The sequence below is a fragment of the Schistocerca gregaria genome, chromosome 6 (genome assembly GCF_023897955.1).
Source record: "Schistocerca gregaria isolate iqSchGreg1 chromosome 6, iqSchGreg1.2, whole genome shotgun sequence".
Taxonomy (NCBI): Eukaryota; Metazoa; Arthropoda; class Insecta; order Orthoptera; family Acrididae; genus Schistocerca; species Schistocerca gregaria.
In genome coordinates, this window is record NC_064925.1 from 306876198 (window position 1) to 306895138 (window position 18941).

An 18941-nucleotide genomic window follows, 5' to 3' on the forward strand; every position below is an offset into this window, starting at 1 on the left:
AAGAGGGAGGGGGTGAGGGAAGCGGTCCAATATGTAACTTTCAACATTTATAGTTCTTTATGTAGACTTATACTGAAATTGGTGGAGGTGAAAGTTTTCATGAACTTCAACTTTTTTCTTGTTAGTGTTTTGTAATTTTGTTTGACTGCTTTAGGAAGCGTAAGTGCACTTTTGGATAACAAATTTGAAGAGTTCAGTGTGTTGTTTTCTGGTACTGTAGGCTTCATTTTACTGCCATGTAAGTCAAGGGAAATTTATGGTACTGGTTTCTGAAGTTACATTTGGGGTTGTAGAATCGAGGGATTCCTCTTAGCTAAAAGTAGGTCAGGTGAATTTTAGAGTTTTATGTGGGATGCTTTGTATCAAGGACTTCATTTTGGCAATAATGTCAAGTGAAGTTTGTGGGACTGGGTTTTTGAGCTGTGTATGAGCTGCAGGTGTAGCAGTCTGTGAGATAAAGTCAAGCAAAATTTACAATACCAGTGAACTTTATTTTTGCATGTTTTGGTTGTTTTGAATGTTGAGAATTTTGTGTGCTCAATTTCTGGGTTGATATTTGTTTTGGAATTGTGTTGCTATTCTTGTTGTTGTGTGTTTAGTTTCACTCCATTGCTCAAGTTGAATATTTTATGTGTTATGTGTTATTTATGTTTGTTTGTGGCTATATTGTGTATGCTTGAAAGAGGGGTGTCCACCATCTTGATGATATCATGATTCAAAGCAAATGAACGGGATTACAACTTCAATTGCAACCAAAAATGTAATGTGTGAAAGATGCAGAAAGAGAGACCACATCTCGCTCAATATAATCTGTCACAGATTTACCTTTCCCTCTTCACTGTTTCTGTGTTTCCTGTTTCTTCTTGGTGTAGTTTTTTGCACTGGCTGCTAATTAAATAACAAGGGATAATGATGCTGTGTTTGTCCAGTTTCATTGTACATTCAGTCTTGATTTTAAGTTATTAGGTTTCATCTTCTCTGTAGACCAATGGAATTATTATAGTAACTTAAATGCCTATTTAATTCATTAATAAACTGTTTACTACAAAAATGTAGGAAATATGTGTAACAGTGATCTACATGAGTTGTAATAGAATTGAGTTTTAAACCACACAACTGTTGCAAACAGTAAACAAGGGTTTTTTGTTTCTTTGGGCAGCACCAGTTTATGTTTGGCAATGTAATGATTTTGATCTATGTGGGCCATATTTCTTTGCCAAATATGTATACAAGGCATTAAGTAAAATGAATGTAGTGAAAGAATTTGTTCATAAAATTTGAAACACTTTAGCCCATAAAGAATTATGCTACTAAAATAAACAAATATGATATGATAAGAACTTATATATGCATAGTTTTTTCAGATTTAAATATTATGCATACTTATGTAAAAGTCATAAATGTGATGTTATTTACAGATAGATACCATGTGCGGATGGTGATAAAGAAGAAAAAGTACAAATTGTGGTGTACAACAGAAAGCCAACATGACATTTGAATCTATAGACCATTTCTGTGGTTCACATTTTTGGGTGAGTTGTTACTTTATCTTTTACATACTGTATAATAAATTCCTACTTTCATGAAGGTCTGTGCACTTGGAAAACTAGAGATGAATGTATTTGTTTCTATGAATCATTCTTGATCTGTTTATGAATGTCAGATTTGCTCAGTGTGCTACTTTTGAAAGTGTAGCAAGCTGCTGTAGAAATAATAGCTAGGTCTAATTAGAACAGTAATTTTTAGTGCATTGTCAGCTGTGGAAGTGTTAGCATACACTTGTCTGCAGTAGTTAAGTGTCAATTGGGGATAATACACATCACTCACAAAAGGAGCAGTGACATTGTAACAAAAGTGAGTATTGTACAAGGAGTATATTCAGATTTTTCATCAATTTGTAGGATACAAAATAAATAATTGTGTTACCGTATTTTGCTTTACAGATTATGATCCCTTTATATTTGTGTAATAAATGCAACTTCTGATAATGTAATCTTTGTCTCTGCTGTAAAGAACTATAAGAAAAAGCCACGTACCTTAACTGCAATTTTTTGTTGAACAATTAACATGAAATAATGGGTAGAGTAAATAAATGGAAAAATGTGAAAAAGTCTACACTTTATGTAAAAGCCTTGGATGGATATGTTAGTACTTTAGTAGATGCCCCTATCTTTATTTATATAATTTGTGGTAACTATAATTCCCAGTTGAATACAGATGGTGTAAATATTGTGTACTTTATTATTTTAATCAAATGCAAAAATGAAGAAATTAAGTACTCTGAAGAATACTAGAGAGTGCTCACAGAAACAAAGAGTAACAAATAAACAAAGATGCTTTTGGATTGTCCACCACACAGTCACGGAAGTAGTCCACACTTTCAGTTACTTGTTACACTGGTTGCACCACCTCACACTTCCCATCCAGTGGAATGGAGCCCCGGGAATGAAAGTAAAGTTGTACTGAATTATCCTGCACACTGTCATGCAGACCAACACCAATGTGGTAAGAGTGCTCATTGAGAGCAGAAATGCCTGTTGTTATTTGAACAACTGCAGCATGTGAGTCTATTGACAATGATGGCAGGATGGGAGGTGAAGTCAGTTGACTGCAGGTCTTGTCTGCAGGGGAAGGTCTAGAAGTGGGCATTGGACAATGGAGATATTGCCATTGCACAATGTCATCCAATGGATGCAGGTTTGCTGGTTTTACCCTCTCAATGGAAACACTTTGTTTTGGTGGTGATTAAGAGCATCATTATGAGTTCATCTCTTTCTAATTATGGATAGGGGCTGCTGTAAGGAGGTTGCAAGGGTGTTTTAATTATATCCATGCAGAGAAAGATGTGGGTACAATGAGTGACGTCTTAATGAACAAAAATGTTTGGACTTACACTGCGAAATGCTGTTGAAGTATGAAAATTTGAAATCCAGTTCCTCATTTGCAGCACCTTTGAACAAGGATCTTAAAGGTGGCTTTCTTGATGTTTGGAGAAGTCCAACAGAAGTCTTAGGTTTTGTCATACATCATTTCCACTGCTGAGGCACTGAGGTCAGTTTTGAATGCAGTCTGCAGCTCAAATCATACCAGTGGCAAGGTAATCAACCAGGAAGACTTGTGACACATTAATGCTGACCTTAGTGTCCTGTGGCAGCTTTTCATCATGCAATTGCATACTGGATGGTATTTGGTGGAACGATAATGAATGAATCCACACAAAGTAGCTAGTATATCGACAAAGAAGGTGCAAATTGTTGATTTGTCATCACATCTGTCAAGCACTCAGACCTTGAAATCCATGTAGTCAAAAAGGCCCATGCAACCATCTCTACATAATTTTCCATAGTAGATGTGGCTTTGACCCAGCAAGGAGACCTGTCAGTAAGCCCTGAGAATATATTTCAATCCTTACACTGGCAGTAGGAGCCCTACAAGATCTATGTCGACATGAGAAAAGTGGCATTTAGTTTCCAAATGGAATCGAAAGGCTCGTGGACATGGCATTCAATGTTGGCCAACTGAGAAGGTTAGCAGGTTTCAAGTGAGAAATGATAATTATGTTGTTCTCTTAGCGGGACATACCTGTCCCTTACCATCTCACAGGAACAATGAGTCATGTAGACACAAAAATAATCCAGACTTTCAGTTACTGCTTCCAGCAGCATAAATAAATAAATTTATTTTAAATTTCCATGGTTCTGTGATGCAAGCATATTACTTCAATGTAGAATGTGTCAGATAATTACAGTAATAATGAGATGTAAATTGTCATGAGTCTTACAATCTAAATCATATGTTAACAGAAACATGAAAAGTGAGGTCCAAGTGTTGAGATAGCAATAATAATAAAGTGAGACAAATATAGTATAATGATTAAATTCTGATTCACATACAAAGAATTCTCTCAGTAGCCGTCTGGAGTGGCTGAGTGGTTCTAGGAAGCGTGCGACTGCTATGGTCACAGGTCCGAATCCTGCCTTGGGCATGGATGTGTGTGATGTCCTTAGGTTAGTTAGGTTTAAGTAGTTATAAGTTCTAGGGGACTGATGACCACAGAAGTAAAGTCCGATAGTGCTCAGAGCCATTGGAACCATTTTTTTCTCTCAGTATCTGTATACCAGTGCTACATAGTAAGTTCATATAGTACTGCTTAAAATTACATGCAGTTCCAAAAGTATTACAAATTGTCAAATAATTTCTGTATGGAATAGAAAGAGCTATCCCAAACAATAAAAATTTTAGCTGTTTTTAAAATTTAGTCAGATCCCCAAAGACTGATTAGACACAAACTAGACATTTATTAACAGAATCTACATAAATATTGAGTCAGAACTTGATAACATTTCAACTTGGTGCAGAGATTCGAAACGTGCTTTAAATGTTCAGAAATGTAAAGTTGTATACTTCACAAAAAAAGTATCCTATGACTATAATATCAGTGAGTCACTGTTGGAATTGCCCAACTCATACAAATGCATGGGTGTAACACTTTGTGGGGATACGAAATGGAATGATCATGTAGGTTCAGTCATGAGTAAAGCAGGTGCTAGACTTCGCTTCATTAGCTGAATACTGGAGAATTTCAATCTATCTACAAAGGAAATTATTTACAAATCACTCATGTGACCAGTTCTAGAATATTGCTCAAGTGTATGGGACCCACACCAAGTAGGACTAACAAGGGATATTGACTCTGTATAGAGAAGGGCTGCACAAATTGTCACAGGATTGCTTAATCCATGGAGAACGTCACAGAGCTAATGAAGAAACTGAACTGGGAGTCTTTTGAAGGCAGTTGTAAACTATCTAGAGAAAGTCTAGTAACAACGTTTCAAGAACTGGCTTTAAGTGATTACTCTAGGAATATACTACAATTTCCTAGGTATCATTCATATAATGATCATGAGGATAAGATAAGAAGAATTACTGCATGCACAGAGGCATTCAAACAATCATTCTTCCCATGCTCCAAATGTGAACAGAACAGGAAGAAACCCTAATAACTGGTACAATGGGACATACCCTCTGCCATGTACCTAACAGTGGTTTGCAGAGTATGGATGTAGGTTCAGAGGTGAAAAAATATACTGACATGCCAGGGTGAGGACTGCCAGTTGTTTGAAAAATTTCTGCAAAACCATCTAGAGTGAAACCTGTTCATAGTTCTGGTGACCCTCTTTTGTGGAATCAAGATCCTTCTTTACCTGTGACTGGTTCCCCAGAAAATAATGTCATATTTCATAAGTGATTGGAAATATCCAAGTATGCAGCTGTGATTGTTTCCAAGTCACAAATAGATGGAATCAAGCAAATGGAAAATGCTGAAGAATTCAATCTTTAAATCGGTCAGGGATGTGAATTAACAAATTAATGTTATCAGTAATACCTAATCCCAGGAATCTGGGAGATACAACTCTCAATATTTCCTTGTCAACATCTTCCTTGTTTTGTGTGTTTTGTGAGACTGAATGGAGGGAGGTCTGGTTGACACTGAGGTACAGACCATTTGAAGTGAACCAGTCTAGAGCTTCTTTGAATATAGTGTTCTTGGTGTTCTCTAGACTGCAGATGGGTAGTTTGTCAATCAGAATGGTTGTGCCACCTGCAGATTTTGTGAAATGTGTTCTTTGGCCCATACACCATGGCACCACCATTGATGAAGATTAACATTAATAAGGGACCATGATTGATGCTGATTTGGGAGCATCACGCCCAACTTGATCAGCTGAGCATGGCAGTTGGTTGCAGTAGGTTTAGGAATATGGTATATAATGGGACTGCAATCAAGTGTACTAAATCAGGAAAGAGCCTTCAGAGATGCTGGTGATATATATTATGTATTTAGTAACCACATATGAGTGACACACAAATTTCATAGTATCTCATGAATTGTAAACTTAATTTGTGCTCTTTGTAGTTCTCTAAAAATGGTTTTCTCATTCATAAACAGTTTTTTCCTAATTTCATGATTGACTGACTTGAAAAAGCTACAAGTTTTTAGAAATGTGCATGATATATCTGCTAGTAAATTGAGAGCTACAATTGTGTATTCTGTAAATTACCCTGGCATTTTATTCTCTGAAAATCATTTAGTCATTATTGCAGTGAATCAGTTAATGCAGAACAAGGAATCAGCGATCATAAAGCGGTTACTGCATCGATGATTTCAGCCGTAAATAGAAATATTAAAAAAGGTAGGAAGATTTTTCTGTTTAGCAAAAGTGACAAAAAGAAGATTTCAGAGTACTTGGTGGCTCAACAAAAAAGTTTTGTCTCAAGTACAGACAGTGTTGAGGATCAGTGGACAAAGTTCAAAACCATGGTACAACATGCGTTAGATGAGTATGTGCCAAGCAAGATCGTAAGAGATGGGAAAGAGCCACCGTGGTACAACAACCGAGTTAGAAAACTGCTGCGGAAGCAAAGGGAACTTCACAGCAAACATAAACATAGCCAAAGCCTTGCAGACGAACAAAAATTACGCGAAGCGAAATGCAGTGTGAGGAGGGCCATGCGAGAGGCTTTCAATGAATTCGAAAGTAAAGTTCTATGTACTGACTTGGCAGAAAATCCTAAGAAATTTTGGTCCTATGTCAAAGCGGTAGGTGGATCAAAACAAAATGTCCAGACACTCTGTGACCAAAATGGTACTGAAACAGAGGATGACAGACTAAAGGCCGAATTACTAAATGTCTTCTTCCAAAGCTGTTTCACAGAGGAAGACTGCACTGTGCTTCCTTCTCTAGATTGTCGCACAGTTGACAAAATGGTAGATATCAAAGTAGACGACAGAGGGATAGAGAAACAATTAAAATCGCTCAAAAGAGGAAAGGCCGCTGGTCCTGATGGAATACCAGTTCGATTTTACACAGAGTACGCGAAGGAACTTGGCCCCCTTCTTGCAGCGGTGTACCGTAGGTCTCTAGAAGAGCGAAGCGTTCCAAAGGATTGGAAAAGGGCACAGGTCATCCCCGTTTTCAAGAAGGGACGTCGAACAGATGTGCAGAACTATAGACGTATATCTCTAACGTCGATCAGTTGTAGAATTTTGGAACACGTATTATGTTCGAGTATAATGTCCTTTCTGGAGACTAGAAATCTACTCTGTAGGAATCAGCATCGGTTTCAAAAAAGACGAACATGTGAAACCCAGCTCGCGCTATTCGTCCACGAGACTCAGAGGGCCTTAGACACGGGTTCACAGGTAGATGCCGTGTTTCTTGACTTCCGCAAGGCGTTTGACACAGTTCCCCACAGTCGTTTAATGAACAAAGTAAGAGCATATGGACTATCAGATCAATTGTGTGATTGGATTGAGGAGTTCCTAGATAACAGAACGCAGCATGTCATTCTCAATGGAGAGAAGTCTTCCGAAGTAAGAGTGATTTCAGGTGTGCCGCGGGGGAGTGTCATAGGACCGTTGCTATTCACAATATACATAAATGACCTGGTGGATGACATCGGAAGTTCACTGAGGCTTTTTGCAGATGATGCTGTGGTGTATCGAGAAGTTGCAACAATGGAAAATTGTACTGAAATGCAGGAGGATCTGCAGTGAATTGATGCATGGTGCACGGAATGGCAATTGAATCTCAATGTAGACAAGTGTAATGTGATGCAAATACATAGAAAGATAGGTCCCTTATCATTTAGCTACAAAATAGCAGGTCAGCAACTGGAAGCAGTTAATTCCATAAATTATCTGTGAGTACTCATTAGGAGTGATTTAAAATGGAAAGATCATATAAAGTTGATCGTCGGTAAAGCAGATGCCAGACTGAGATTCATTGGAAGAATCCTAAGGAAATGCAATCCGACAACAAAGGAAGTAGGTTACAGTACGCTTGTTCGCCCAATGCTTGAATACTGCTCAGCAGTGTGGGATCCGCACCAGGTAGGGTTGATAGAAGAGATAGAGAAGATCCAACGGAGAGCAGCGCGCTTCGTTACAGGATCATTTAGTAATTGCGAAAGCGTTACGGAGATGATAGATAAACTCCAGTGGAAGACACTGCAGGAGAGACGCTCAGTAGCTCGGTACGGGCTTTTGTTAAAGTTTCGAGAACATACCTTCACCGAAGAGTCAAGCAGTATATTGCTCCCTCCTACGTATATCTCGCGAAGAGACCATGAGGATAAAATCAGAGAGATTAGAGCCCACACAGAAGCATACCGACAATCCTTCTTTCCACGTACAATACGAGACTGGAATAGAAGGGAGAACCGATAGAGGTACTCAGGGTACCCTCCGCCACACACCGTCAGGTGGCTTGCGGAGTATGGATGTAGATGTAGATGTAGATGTAGGTACCCAATTGATTACTAAAATATTTCCACTTTTTCTGTTCATTGACCAGTTTCTTCTAGGTCAGCATTTGAAATTTTATGATTGCAAGGTGAACTTAGCTCTTACAAATACAACTTCTATGCTGCAGTATTTTGTTTCTCATGTATTGTAACTTGTATCAGGTTCCATTTAGTTTCTAACTTCAACAATAGTTGAATATATCTGTAATATATCAGCACTGCTTTTGACATCATTACCCTAGTTTGTTGGTTAGCATAAGCTTGAAAGTTTGCTTCCATTATTGTCATGAACCACTTCAGATCTTAAAAAGAATTTGCAACACTTGTAGAGTAACAGATCCAGAAGTGTAAACAATATCAGAGAGGCTAATTTAAAGTTATTTAACATTCATATAAACATTGCACAAGTAAGAATGCAGCCCAATTGTGCATGCTGCCCTTTTTCCAAATGACTTTCTCTCGAGGCCAATCACAGCTTAGAGATATTGTGAATAACAATGGAAAGAACGCTCAACACTCAATAACAATTTAAATTATCATAAAAATTATAACAATTAAAAAAGTCAAGAATGATGAGGAATTTCCAAAAGTCACATAGCTGTATGAAGGTACTTTTTTGTTAATTTTTATTGTTATTTACAGTGTTCTTTTTATTCATTCATTCATTCATTCATTCATGGTTTTCCACCATGCTGCTCACTCAGATACTGAGGTGGACACTCGACTCTAAGGATTTATGTGCAGTTGATGTTGTTATGGATAATGTAGAAGAGGTTTTTTAGAGGTTTATTGACATGTTAGCAGTCATTCTTTCATATTCTGTGGTGATACACTTAACTAAAGTATACATAAGAAAAGTACATATATAATATAAGAACATACATAATTAAACAACATAAGTGATACACAAAGATTTCTCCAGGTGGTTAATAGTTAAATATGGAACCAAACATTAAGTTACTTTCTAATATTCACTCAATAAAGGAATAGAGGGCATAACACCAATTTTACAGTGTTCTTAATCATAAATTATGAGACAAACATTATTTAGTTACTTGTGTATAAGTTATATAAACAAGACAAGATACCAAAGAGACAAAATACAGAAAAAGAAATAAATGGTATTATCAATTTTTAGTAAATCAGGTCAGCTTTTGAACTGTTATCAAATTATTTAATAATGTAAAATACTTTTTGAGTCTGAGCACAGGATAGTTAGTTGCTCTTTGTAAGCTGCCAGAAACCCCACTGATCACTGTGAAGCAGTTGGAAACTGCTTCGAATAGGTGGTGGGAAAAAATGCAAAGAGACGTACCAGAGATGCCAAATATACTTTAGGTACTTTCCTCTCCAGTGGATGCAGTTTTCCTCTTCAGAAAGGACAGGCACTATCACTACTCATGCTCCTGACTGCAAGTGATGTGTCAGTAGTAGGCCCAGAGGGCCTTTACAGGAAGGCATGGGCCAAGGAGAACACAGGGTATTAAACTGTCCTTCTAACCAACAAGTCTGATGTGCTGTTTTCTACTGGAGCTGAGCCAGTGACACACACTTACTTTAACTGTTGAGAAACCTGCTGTGCCTTGTGTCAAGGAGAGGCAAACTCAAAAGGATAGGGGTCTTTTAATCATTTGCAGATCAGACATATGAACTGCACCCCTTTGGAATATAGTAGCAAGGAATGGAAGTGATCATTTCATGTTTTCTATGTATATGCCAGTGACTGGCAGAGAGGACTGAGAAGACCAGCCTTGCTGACAGAGTTTCAATGAAGCTCATAATCTGCAACACTGTCCCCACAACTCATCAATTACCTCTGGATCTGATGTTATTAGAAGGGTGAACCAAATATTTGTACCCCAGAAGGGGCTCACATCTCTTTTGTGAGTATGTGCTTGCCACCACAAGCACCCAGTCCTTGCACTGCAGTCCTGTGCTGCAAGTCTATTTTCCTATTATTATCTTTTCCCATCCATCTTTCCATTAGATGGTCTCAGTGCTGATCATGCTTGGATTTCATTTATGATTTTGAACAGACTGTGACAGTCTTTTTGTAGAGCCTTTATGTGACTCAATTTCGCAAAATTGTGTATCATGTGGTCCAAGCCTTTACTGTAGTGTATATTCCACCTTTTCTGCCTTTCTATCTTAGCACCCTTCCTTTCTGGCAAATTAATACCCCCAAAACCCAGTCAATAGTCATCCCATTGTTGGTGGGGAGGAGGCGGTCATCAAGAACGGGCACTGCGGTAGAAACCACGACCACACAAGGATTGCACTATTGGTGCCTGGAAACTTCCTGCGTATACCTAGGCATATGTGCCCATTTCAGTTAGGGCACAGGGACTCTGGGAAATGGCTAATTGGCCAGTTTGCTGTTGCTGTGGCTGGGTGGCACCCATGGGGAGAGACCCATTTGAGAGCGGGTGGCACCAAGGCAGATGACTCACAGATGAAGCAGATTGACCTTTCTTCTACTTTGTGCAGCCTCACACACAAGCTCAGTGATCTCATGATGTTTCCCTCCATGGCTACATAGTGGGAAGAATTGAGGGTTAAGAGATAATGGGTGAAAACACTCTACAGTACTTACTTTTCTCTCAGGGATTCCTTTAAGGATACAAAGCCCATATTCTTTGTAGGACACCTTGAGGACAGGTTTGGGGAAGTAGCAGCAGTTTTGAAAATGAAAAGCACTTCAGTTCATTTTAAAACAGCAATCTCTGCTCAGCCATGGAAGTTGCTTGTCTGTGACAAGTTGGGTGACATTGCTGTAACCATCATCCCTCCTAACAGTTTTAATATTATACATGGTATCATTCTCCACTACAGACTCCTTTTACAGACCAATAATGAGTTACATGGTATTTTGGAATGACAGGGTGTGTATTTTGTCCACTGTGTCCAGTAGGGACCAAAGGACAATAGGTTTGATACTGGAGATTTCAACCTCGGCTTTAAAGGCAACTTGTTACCTGAAAAGGTCAAGGTGATGGTATATTGATGTGATGTGAAACCGTATGTTCCCACTATGTGGTGCTTCTGTTATCTCCTTCTTTTCATGTATGTGTGATACATATATGCTGATTCTTTTCGACTGATTACTGTGTGGTCTTTTAATAGTCACACATAATTAGGTAAAAAGGAAAACAGTACAAGAAGGAATAGTCTCCTATAAATATTTTTACCCAATAAAGATGTAGATGGAAGACAATACCCAGTAGTCTGCATGATTTTACAACACAAAACATGCAAAACAGTGCTATGGACAAAAGCTTTACTACCATCTTCAGATGCTTTCTCCAGTAGTTTATATATTTTGGCTAGAATGGTAATTTTTCTGTACATGAAAATTTCTTGTTTTTCCACATTTAAATGAAAAATTAGATTCCAAACATATCAGTTATTGCTCATGGAAGCAGTTGAAAAAAAAAATATTGTTGTAAGGTCTTTTAAACACTTTTCATCCTACAGTAATAACAGAATTCACAGTGAATCACATTTAAAAGACTGTCCTCCATTTCTCTAGCTAGGAATATCTCAGCCATCGTTGGATTAAAAAATTCTTTCCCCTTTTTCATGTATTTTGGTACTATATGAAATGAAAGAGATGTTGCGTGCTTCAGATGCATGAGATTCGGGTACATCTGTGTCAACTGCGGAGAGCACTATCTCCCTGTTCACCATACTGCCCCCTCTTCCAAAGAAAAAAGAAAGCCAAAGAATACAAGCCTTTTGACTGACTAACATATCAGGATGCCTAGTAGGAATTGATCATTTGCATCTGGTACATATGAAAATGACATTTGATATGGCTGCAGTGATGTCACTGTCTCTAGTGACAGTAACCTTATGCTTCGTGCCTTCTAAGTTAGGCACACAGGTTGTTTGACTGTAGCTGCTCCCCTAATGGTTGAGAGACCTCCTGCTACTGGTTTCCCCACACCCACTTTGGGAATGTTACCTCCCCAAACACTGAGGTGTCGCCCCCCAATTCCCAGCAGAGAAGCAACATCCTCCTCTGGAGTCTCTTACCAGAAAGGGGTCCCTCGGAACACTCCCCTCCTTCCAGGATTCTGCCAATTTGCAACCAGATACCAGTCAGTGGTTGAAAGAGCCACAGGTTGCTGATCTTAGGGTTTGATGTTCTAAGTTAATGCAATCAACAAGTAAGCCGTATTACAGGTCATGTTTTAGTTATCAAAAATTCAATTACTGACAGCTTGAAGTGTCTTGCAGTTGACCTAGTACCTTAAGATTTTGCACGAGATGAGGTGCAGCAGCTACATTATATGAGAAAATGCGAGAAGTATTAATCTGTAGTAAAAATGTAAGAACATCTCCCATTTTTGACATTTGTTTGCATACTAACACATCTTGATGAGATCAATGACAGCAGCCCAAGATTCTCCCGTGTCAAATTCCACCTTCTTAATCTCATATAGCAAATCAGCTCAGGGAGGTTTGACAGAACTTAGGAACTGCCAATAGTTTCAATGTAGTGTGTCCCAAAAAATTTACTGAATGATGCCTGTTCTGAAATGTATTGCATGGAACAATACATAAAATAATGTAAAGGCAACCACTCACCCACAGCATATCAATGCATGGAGCACAGTATTATTTGACAGAAAGCAGTATTTGTACTAGCTTTAGAGCACTATCTTTTTTTTCTAGCAGTAGTGCACACATACACAAAGACAACCACACAGACATCCAAATGCACACTCCCATGGCCACGGCAAGACTCAGGTGACCAGGCCATGGCTATGGCCATTGGAGTATGCTTTTGGGAGGATGTGTAGTTTGTGTATGTCTGTGATTGTGAGTACTATTACTAGAAAAAGAGCTAGTGCTCAAAAGCTGCTGTGAATGCTGTTTTCTGTTATGTGTTATTGTGTTCCAGACATTGATCTTCTATAGGTGACTGGTTATCAGGAGAAAGAAAACTGGCATTCTACGGATCGGAGCGTGGAATGTTAGATCCCTTAATCAGGCAGGTAGGTTAGGAAATTTAAAAAGGGAAATGGATAGGTTAACGTTAGATATAGTGGGAATTAGTGAAGTTCAGTGGCAGGAGGAACAAGACTTCTGGACAGGTGAATACAGGGTTATAAATACAAAATCAAATAGGGGTAATGCAGGAGTAGGTTTAATAATGAATAAAAAAAGGAGTGTGGGTAAGCTACTACAAACAGCATAGTAAATGCATTATTGTGACCAAGATAGATACAAAGCCCATGCCTACTACAGTACTACAAGTTTATATGCCAACTAGTTCTGCAGATGATGAAGAAATTGATGAAATGTATGATGAGATAAAAGAAATTATTCAGGTAGTGAAGGGAGACGAAAATATAATAGTCATGGGTAGCTGGAATTCGTTAGTAGGAAAAGGGAGAGAAGGAAACATAGTGGGTGAATATGGTTTGGGGCTAAGAAATGAAAGAGGAAGCCATCTGGTATAATCTTGCACAGAGCATAACTTAATCATAGCTAACACTTGGTTCAAGAATCATAAAAGAAGGTTGTATACATGGAAGAATCCTGGAGATACTAAAAGGTATCAGATAGATTATATAATGGTAAGACAGAGATTTAGGAATCAGGTTTTAAATTGTAAGACATTTCCAGGGACAGATGGGGACTCTGACCACAATCTATTGGTATGACCTGTAGATTAAAACTGAAGAAACTGCAAAAAGGTGGGAATTTAAGGACATGGGATCTGGATAAGCTGAAAGAACCAGAGGTTGTACAGTGTTTCAAGGAGAGCATAAGGGAACAATTGACAGGGATGGGGGAAAGAAATACAGTAGAAGAAGAATGAGTAGCTTTGAGGGATGAAGTAGTGAAGGCAGCAGAGGATCAAGTAGGTAAAAAGACGAGGGCTAGTAGAAATCCTTGGGTAACAGAAGAAATTGATGAAAGGAGAAAATATAAAAATGCAGTAAATGAAGCAGGCAAAAAGGAATACAAATGTCTCAAAAATGAGATCGACAGCAAGTGCAAAATGGCTAAGCAGGGATGGCTAGAGGACAAATGTAAGGATGTAGAAGCTTATCTCACTAGGGGTAACATAGATAATGCCTACAGGAAAATTAAAGAGACCTTTGGAGAGAAGAGAACCACTTGTATGAATATCAAGAACTCAGATGGCAACCCAGTTCTAAGCAAAGAAGGGAAGGCAGAAAGGTGGAAGGAGTATATAGAGGGTCTACACATGGGCGATGTACTTGAGGACAATATTATGGAAATGGAAGAGGATGTAGATGAAGACGAAATGGGAGATAAGATACTGCGTGAAGAGTTTGACAGAGCACTGAAAGACCTGAGTCGAAACAAGGTCCCGGGAGTAGACAACATTCCATTAGAACTACTGACGGCCTTAGGAGAGCCAGTCATGACAAAACTCTACCAACTGGTGAGCAAGATGCATGAGACAGGCGAAATACACTCAGATTTCAAGAAGAATATAATAATTCCAATCCCAAAGAAAGCAGGTGCTGACAGATGTGAAAATTACTGAACTATCAGTTCAATAAGTCACAGCTGCAAAATACTAAAGCGAATTCTTTACAGACGAATGGAAAAACTGGTAGATGTGGACCTCGGGGAGGATCAGTTTGGATTCTGTAGAAATGTTGGAACCCCTGAGGCAATACTGACCTTACGACTTATCTTAGAAGAAAGATTAAGAAAAGGCAAACCTATGTTTCTAGCATTTGTAGACTTGGAAAAAGCTTTTGACTATGTTGACTGGAATACTCTCTTTCAAATTCTAAAGGTGGCAGGGGTAAAATACAGGGAGCGAAAGGCTATTTACAATTTGTACAGAAACCAGATGGCAGTCATAAGAGTCGAGGGGCATGAAAGGGAAGCTGTATATTGAGCAAGCAGTAAAGGAAACAAAAGAAAAATTCGGAGTAGGTATTAAAATTCATGGAGAAGAAGTAAAAACTTTGAGGTTCGCCGATGACATTGTAATTCTGTCAGAGACAGTAAAGGACCTGGAAGATCAGTTGAACGGAATGGACAGTATCATGAAAGGGGGATATAAGATGAACATCAACAAAAGCAAAATGAGGATAATGGAATGTAGTCAAATTAAATCGGGTGATGCTGAGGGAATTAGATTAGGAAATGAGAAACTTAAAGTAGTACCGGAGTTTTTCTATTAGGAAGTAAAATAACTGATGATGGTCGAAGTAGAGAGGATATAAAATGTAGACTGGCAATGGCAAGGAAAGCGTTTCTGAAGAAGAGAAATTTGTTTACATCGAGTATAGATTTAAGTGTCACGAAGTCATTTCTGAAAGTATTTGTATAGAGTGTAGCCATGTATGGAAGTGAAACATGGACGTTAAACAGTTTGGACAAGAAGAGAATAGAAGCTCTCAAAATGTGGTGCTACAGAAGAATGCTGAAGATAAGGTGGATAGATCACGTAACTAATGAGGAGGTACTGAATAGGATTGGAGATAAGAGACGTTTGTGGCACAACTTGACTACAAGAAGGGATTGGTTGGTAGGACATGTCCTGAGGCATCAAGGGATCACATATTTAGCATTTGAGGACAGTGTGGAGGGTAAAAATTGTAGAGGGAGACCAAGAGATGAATACACTAAGCAGATTCAGAAGGTTGTAGGTTGCAGTAGGTACTGGGAGATGAAGAAGCTAGCACAGGGACAGAGTAGCATGGAGAGCTGCATCAAACCAGTCTCAGGACTGAAGACAACAACAACAAGAAAGGTGACTGGTTGCCCTTCTCTTAATTTACATATTTCTGCAGTCAAAATTGATTTATATGACTTGTTTAGCAATAAAAATTACAAAATATTTGATAATTTAATTATTGCATTATTTTTGTTCTTAGAAACTACACAATTTTCTGACCTAAGACACATCCAAAATATAAGGTTTGTTCTTATCAGAACAATTTGAGAACAGAAAATGTGAACTTGAGTGTTTACAATGTGGCTTTTGAAATTTAGCATTCCAACTAATCATTATAGCAAGTTTCACAGCTGTTGATGATTTTGTAATGAATAATGTAGATTAGAAGAGGTGATAATGTAATATATTTTTCAAGAATTTACAAAATATTGAATCATGACATTCTTAATAGTCAGTGTTGCACACTTCATAAAGTCCAACTCTGTCTGCCATATTACAATCTCTGGCTACATTACTGATATCTGTGGCACCACAATGAAGAGTTTGTATCCACATCTGTCGGACTGACTGAATTACAACAAGACTATCACATTCTAACCTAACCTAGATATTTGTACTATGGCACACATCAGGGTGTCAATAAAAATGCTTTTTTAAAGGTAAAAGGAAAGGCACTATCAAACTTACATGTATAATTCTAAAAGACACTTATCTTCCATAGATCTTACTGCTAAATGTCGTTTTAAGTAGAATAATTTTTGTCACCTGAAATTACTGGACTTGGTAGTCCTGTTAAAATAGGTGAAAGTAATAAGTAGTTAATGAAATGTCTTATTGGGGTTGTTTTTCTTTATTTTTAGGAGACTAACTTAACATGGTATACAGAAGATCCTGATTTGACAGAATGCTTCCAGAAGACTGTTCTGGTTTGGGTGCCTTGTGTTTTTCTCTGGATGTTTTCTGCTTTGGAAACCTATTATCTGTTAAGCAGTAAAACAAGAAATGTTCCATGGAACTGGCTTAATGCAACAAAACTAGTATGTAACCTGTATAAGAAAATCTTGCAGGTCTGCCGTGCCGATACCTACATTGTAATGTTGTTATTTTATTTTTTTCAGGTCATTACACTAGCTTTGGTTATACTTACAATAGCAGATTTGGGGAATGCATTTCATCTAATTTCACTGAATGAGAATGTATACTCAGTAGACATATTCGTACCCATAATCAAAATTATGACATTTGTAAGTACAAACATAATAACTGTAATAGTGGTAATAATGCTAATAGTGATAATTCATGTTTATGAATGGGACTTTGTGTGGCTATTGAATTCATGTATTCATGGTTGAGATATTTCATTTCTTTTATTATCACCCTTTTCATCATTTACATAATATAGGAATTGTCATAATACTGTCCAGAATATGCTCAGCATAATATTACAAATTTCTATCAAACACACAAAATTAACATTATGTTGAAAATTAAAACATTGAATAAAAACACATAAAATTAACATTATATAATATTTTGAAAAATAAAACATTTAATTAATGTGTTGTTCTTTTACATGCTCCTTTAACATGTACTGTATGTGATGGATTTATATATATTTATTACATTTTGGAAAACACATATTAAACATAATTTTAGAGTTGAAAAGAGTGTAAATGAGACATAGAACTGATAATGAGAACATGATATTAATAATAACTATCAGTTAGTGATTTAAGCATTCAAAATATTCCTCTATGCTATAAAAACATTTATTTATCATAAATTTTTAAATTCTGACTTAAATTCTCCTTCATCTTCTGTTCCCCTGATGCAGAGAGGCAGAGCATTATAAAGCCTTATACCATAGTGGCTCACATGTTTTTGAGTTTTTGTTTTTCTTGTTCTTTCTACATGCAAATTCTTACAGATACATGTATTATAGTCATGAAGATCTGAATTTACACGTAAACTACTCAAGTGTGTTCTTGTATGCAGTATGCTTTTTAATATGTACAAAGATGGTACTGTAAGTATGTTTAGCTGCATGAACAAGGGCTTGCAGTGTGTTTGTGGGGAGCTGTGTGTAATAATTCCAATGGCCCTTTTCTGTAATTTAAGAACCTCTCTCCAAGCAACATTTAGTTGCACCCCAGAACATTATTTCATAGGATATAATAGAACCTAAATAAGCCATGTACACTAATCATGTACATTCTGCACTGCAACCTCTAGAAATTATTCTCAGTGCAAAACATGCTGAATTGAGTTTTTTGGATATGTATGTGACATGGTCTTTCCAGCTCAAGTGCTGATCAATATACATGACCAAAAATTTTGTAGACCAGGCTTTCTCTATTTCATGGGCACTCAATGATAAATGGTGATCATCCTTCTCATTTACTTTATCATACTGTATGTAATTTGTTTTATTTAAATTGAGTGTTAACTTATTAGCATAAAACCACTGTTGCACACTCTTCAGAACCTTTTCAGATGTCATGAATAAGGATTTGCTGTCCTCACTTATAATTATGCCTGTATCATCTGCTACTAGTTTCTACTCCACTACTGACCAAGTTTTATGGATGTTTGTGTGGCACTGTGAACTGTTTGATACACACAACACAATATGAGAAGGTAATATGAGGAGCTTGGTGTTGAATGTATGAGTATGATGCTCATTCATGTGCACTTGTGATGGTTGTGAAAGATTATACAACTGGCACAACAAACAGCAGCTAAGGAGCTAAGAAAGAAGTGAAACAAAAGAACTTGATTGGAGTGTTCCAGAAAAATGTACTGGGACAGTGAAACAATGTGAAAAATTATCTTTAGTAACATAAATATCTGATAGTAATAAATTACTGTATACCTCTAAGGTCTTCTTCAGTGATAAAGCCTACCTTTGTAATATTTAAATTGGTGTCCATTGGGAAACTTGTTTGGTAAGCAAAGT

General features: G+C 37.5%; 1 protein-coding gene across 1 annotated transcript in view; it reads left to right on the forward strand.

Moving 5' to 3' along the window:
- Positions 1 to 18941, forward strand: part of LOC126277930 (multidrug resistance-associated protein 1-like) — a 333662-nt gene that overhangs the window by 40696 nt on the left and 274025 nt on the right. The window contains exons 2-4 of the mRNA XM_049977507.1: positions 1419 to 1532; positions 16846 to 17022; positions 17104 to 17229. Of these exons, the coding sequence (XP_049833464.1) occupies positions 1488 to 1532; positions 16846 to 17022; positions 17104 to 17229 (348 nt within the window). The 5' untranslated portion in view covers positions 1419 to 1487. The remainder of the gene's footprint in view (positions 1 to 1418; positions 1533 to 16845; positions 17023 to 17103; positions 17230 to 18941) is intronic.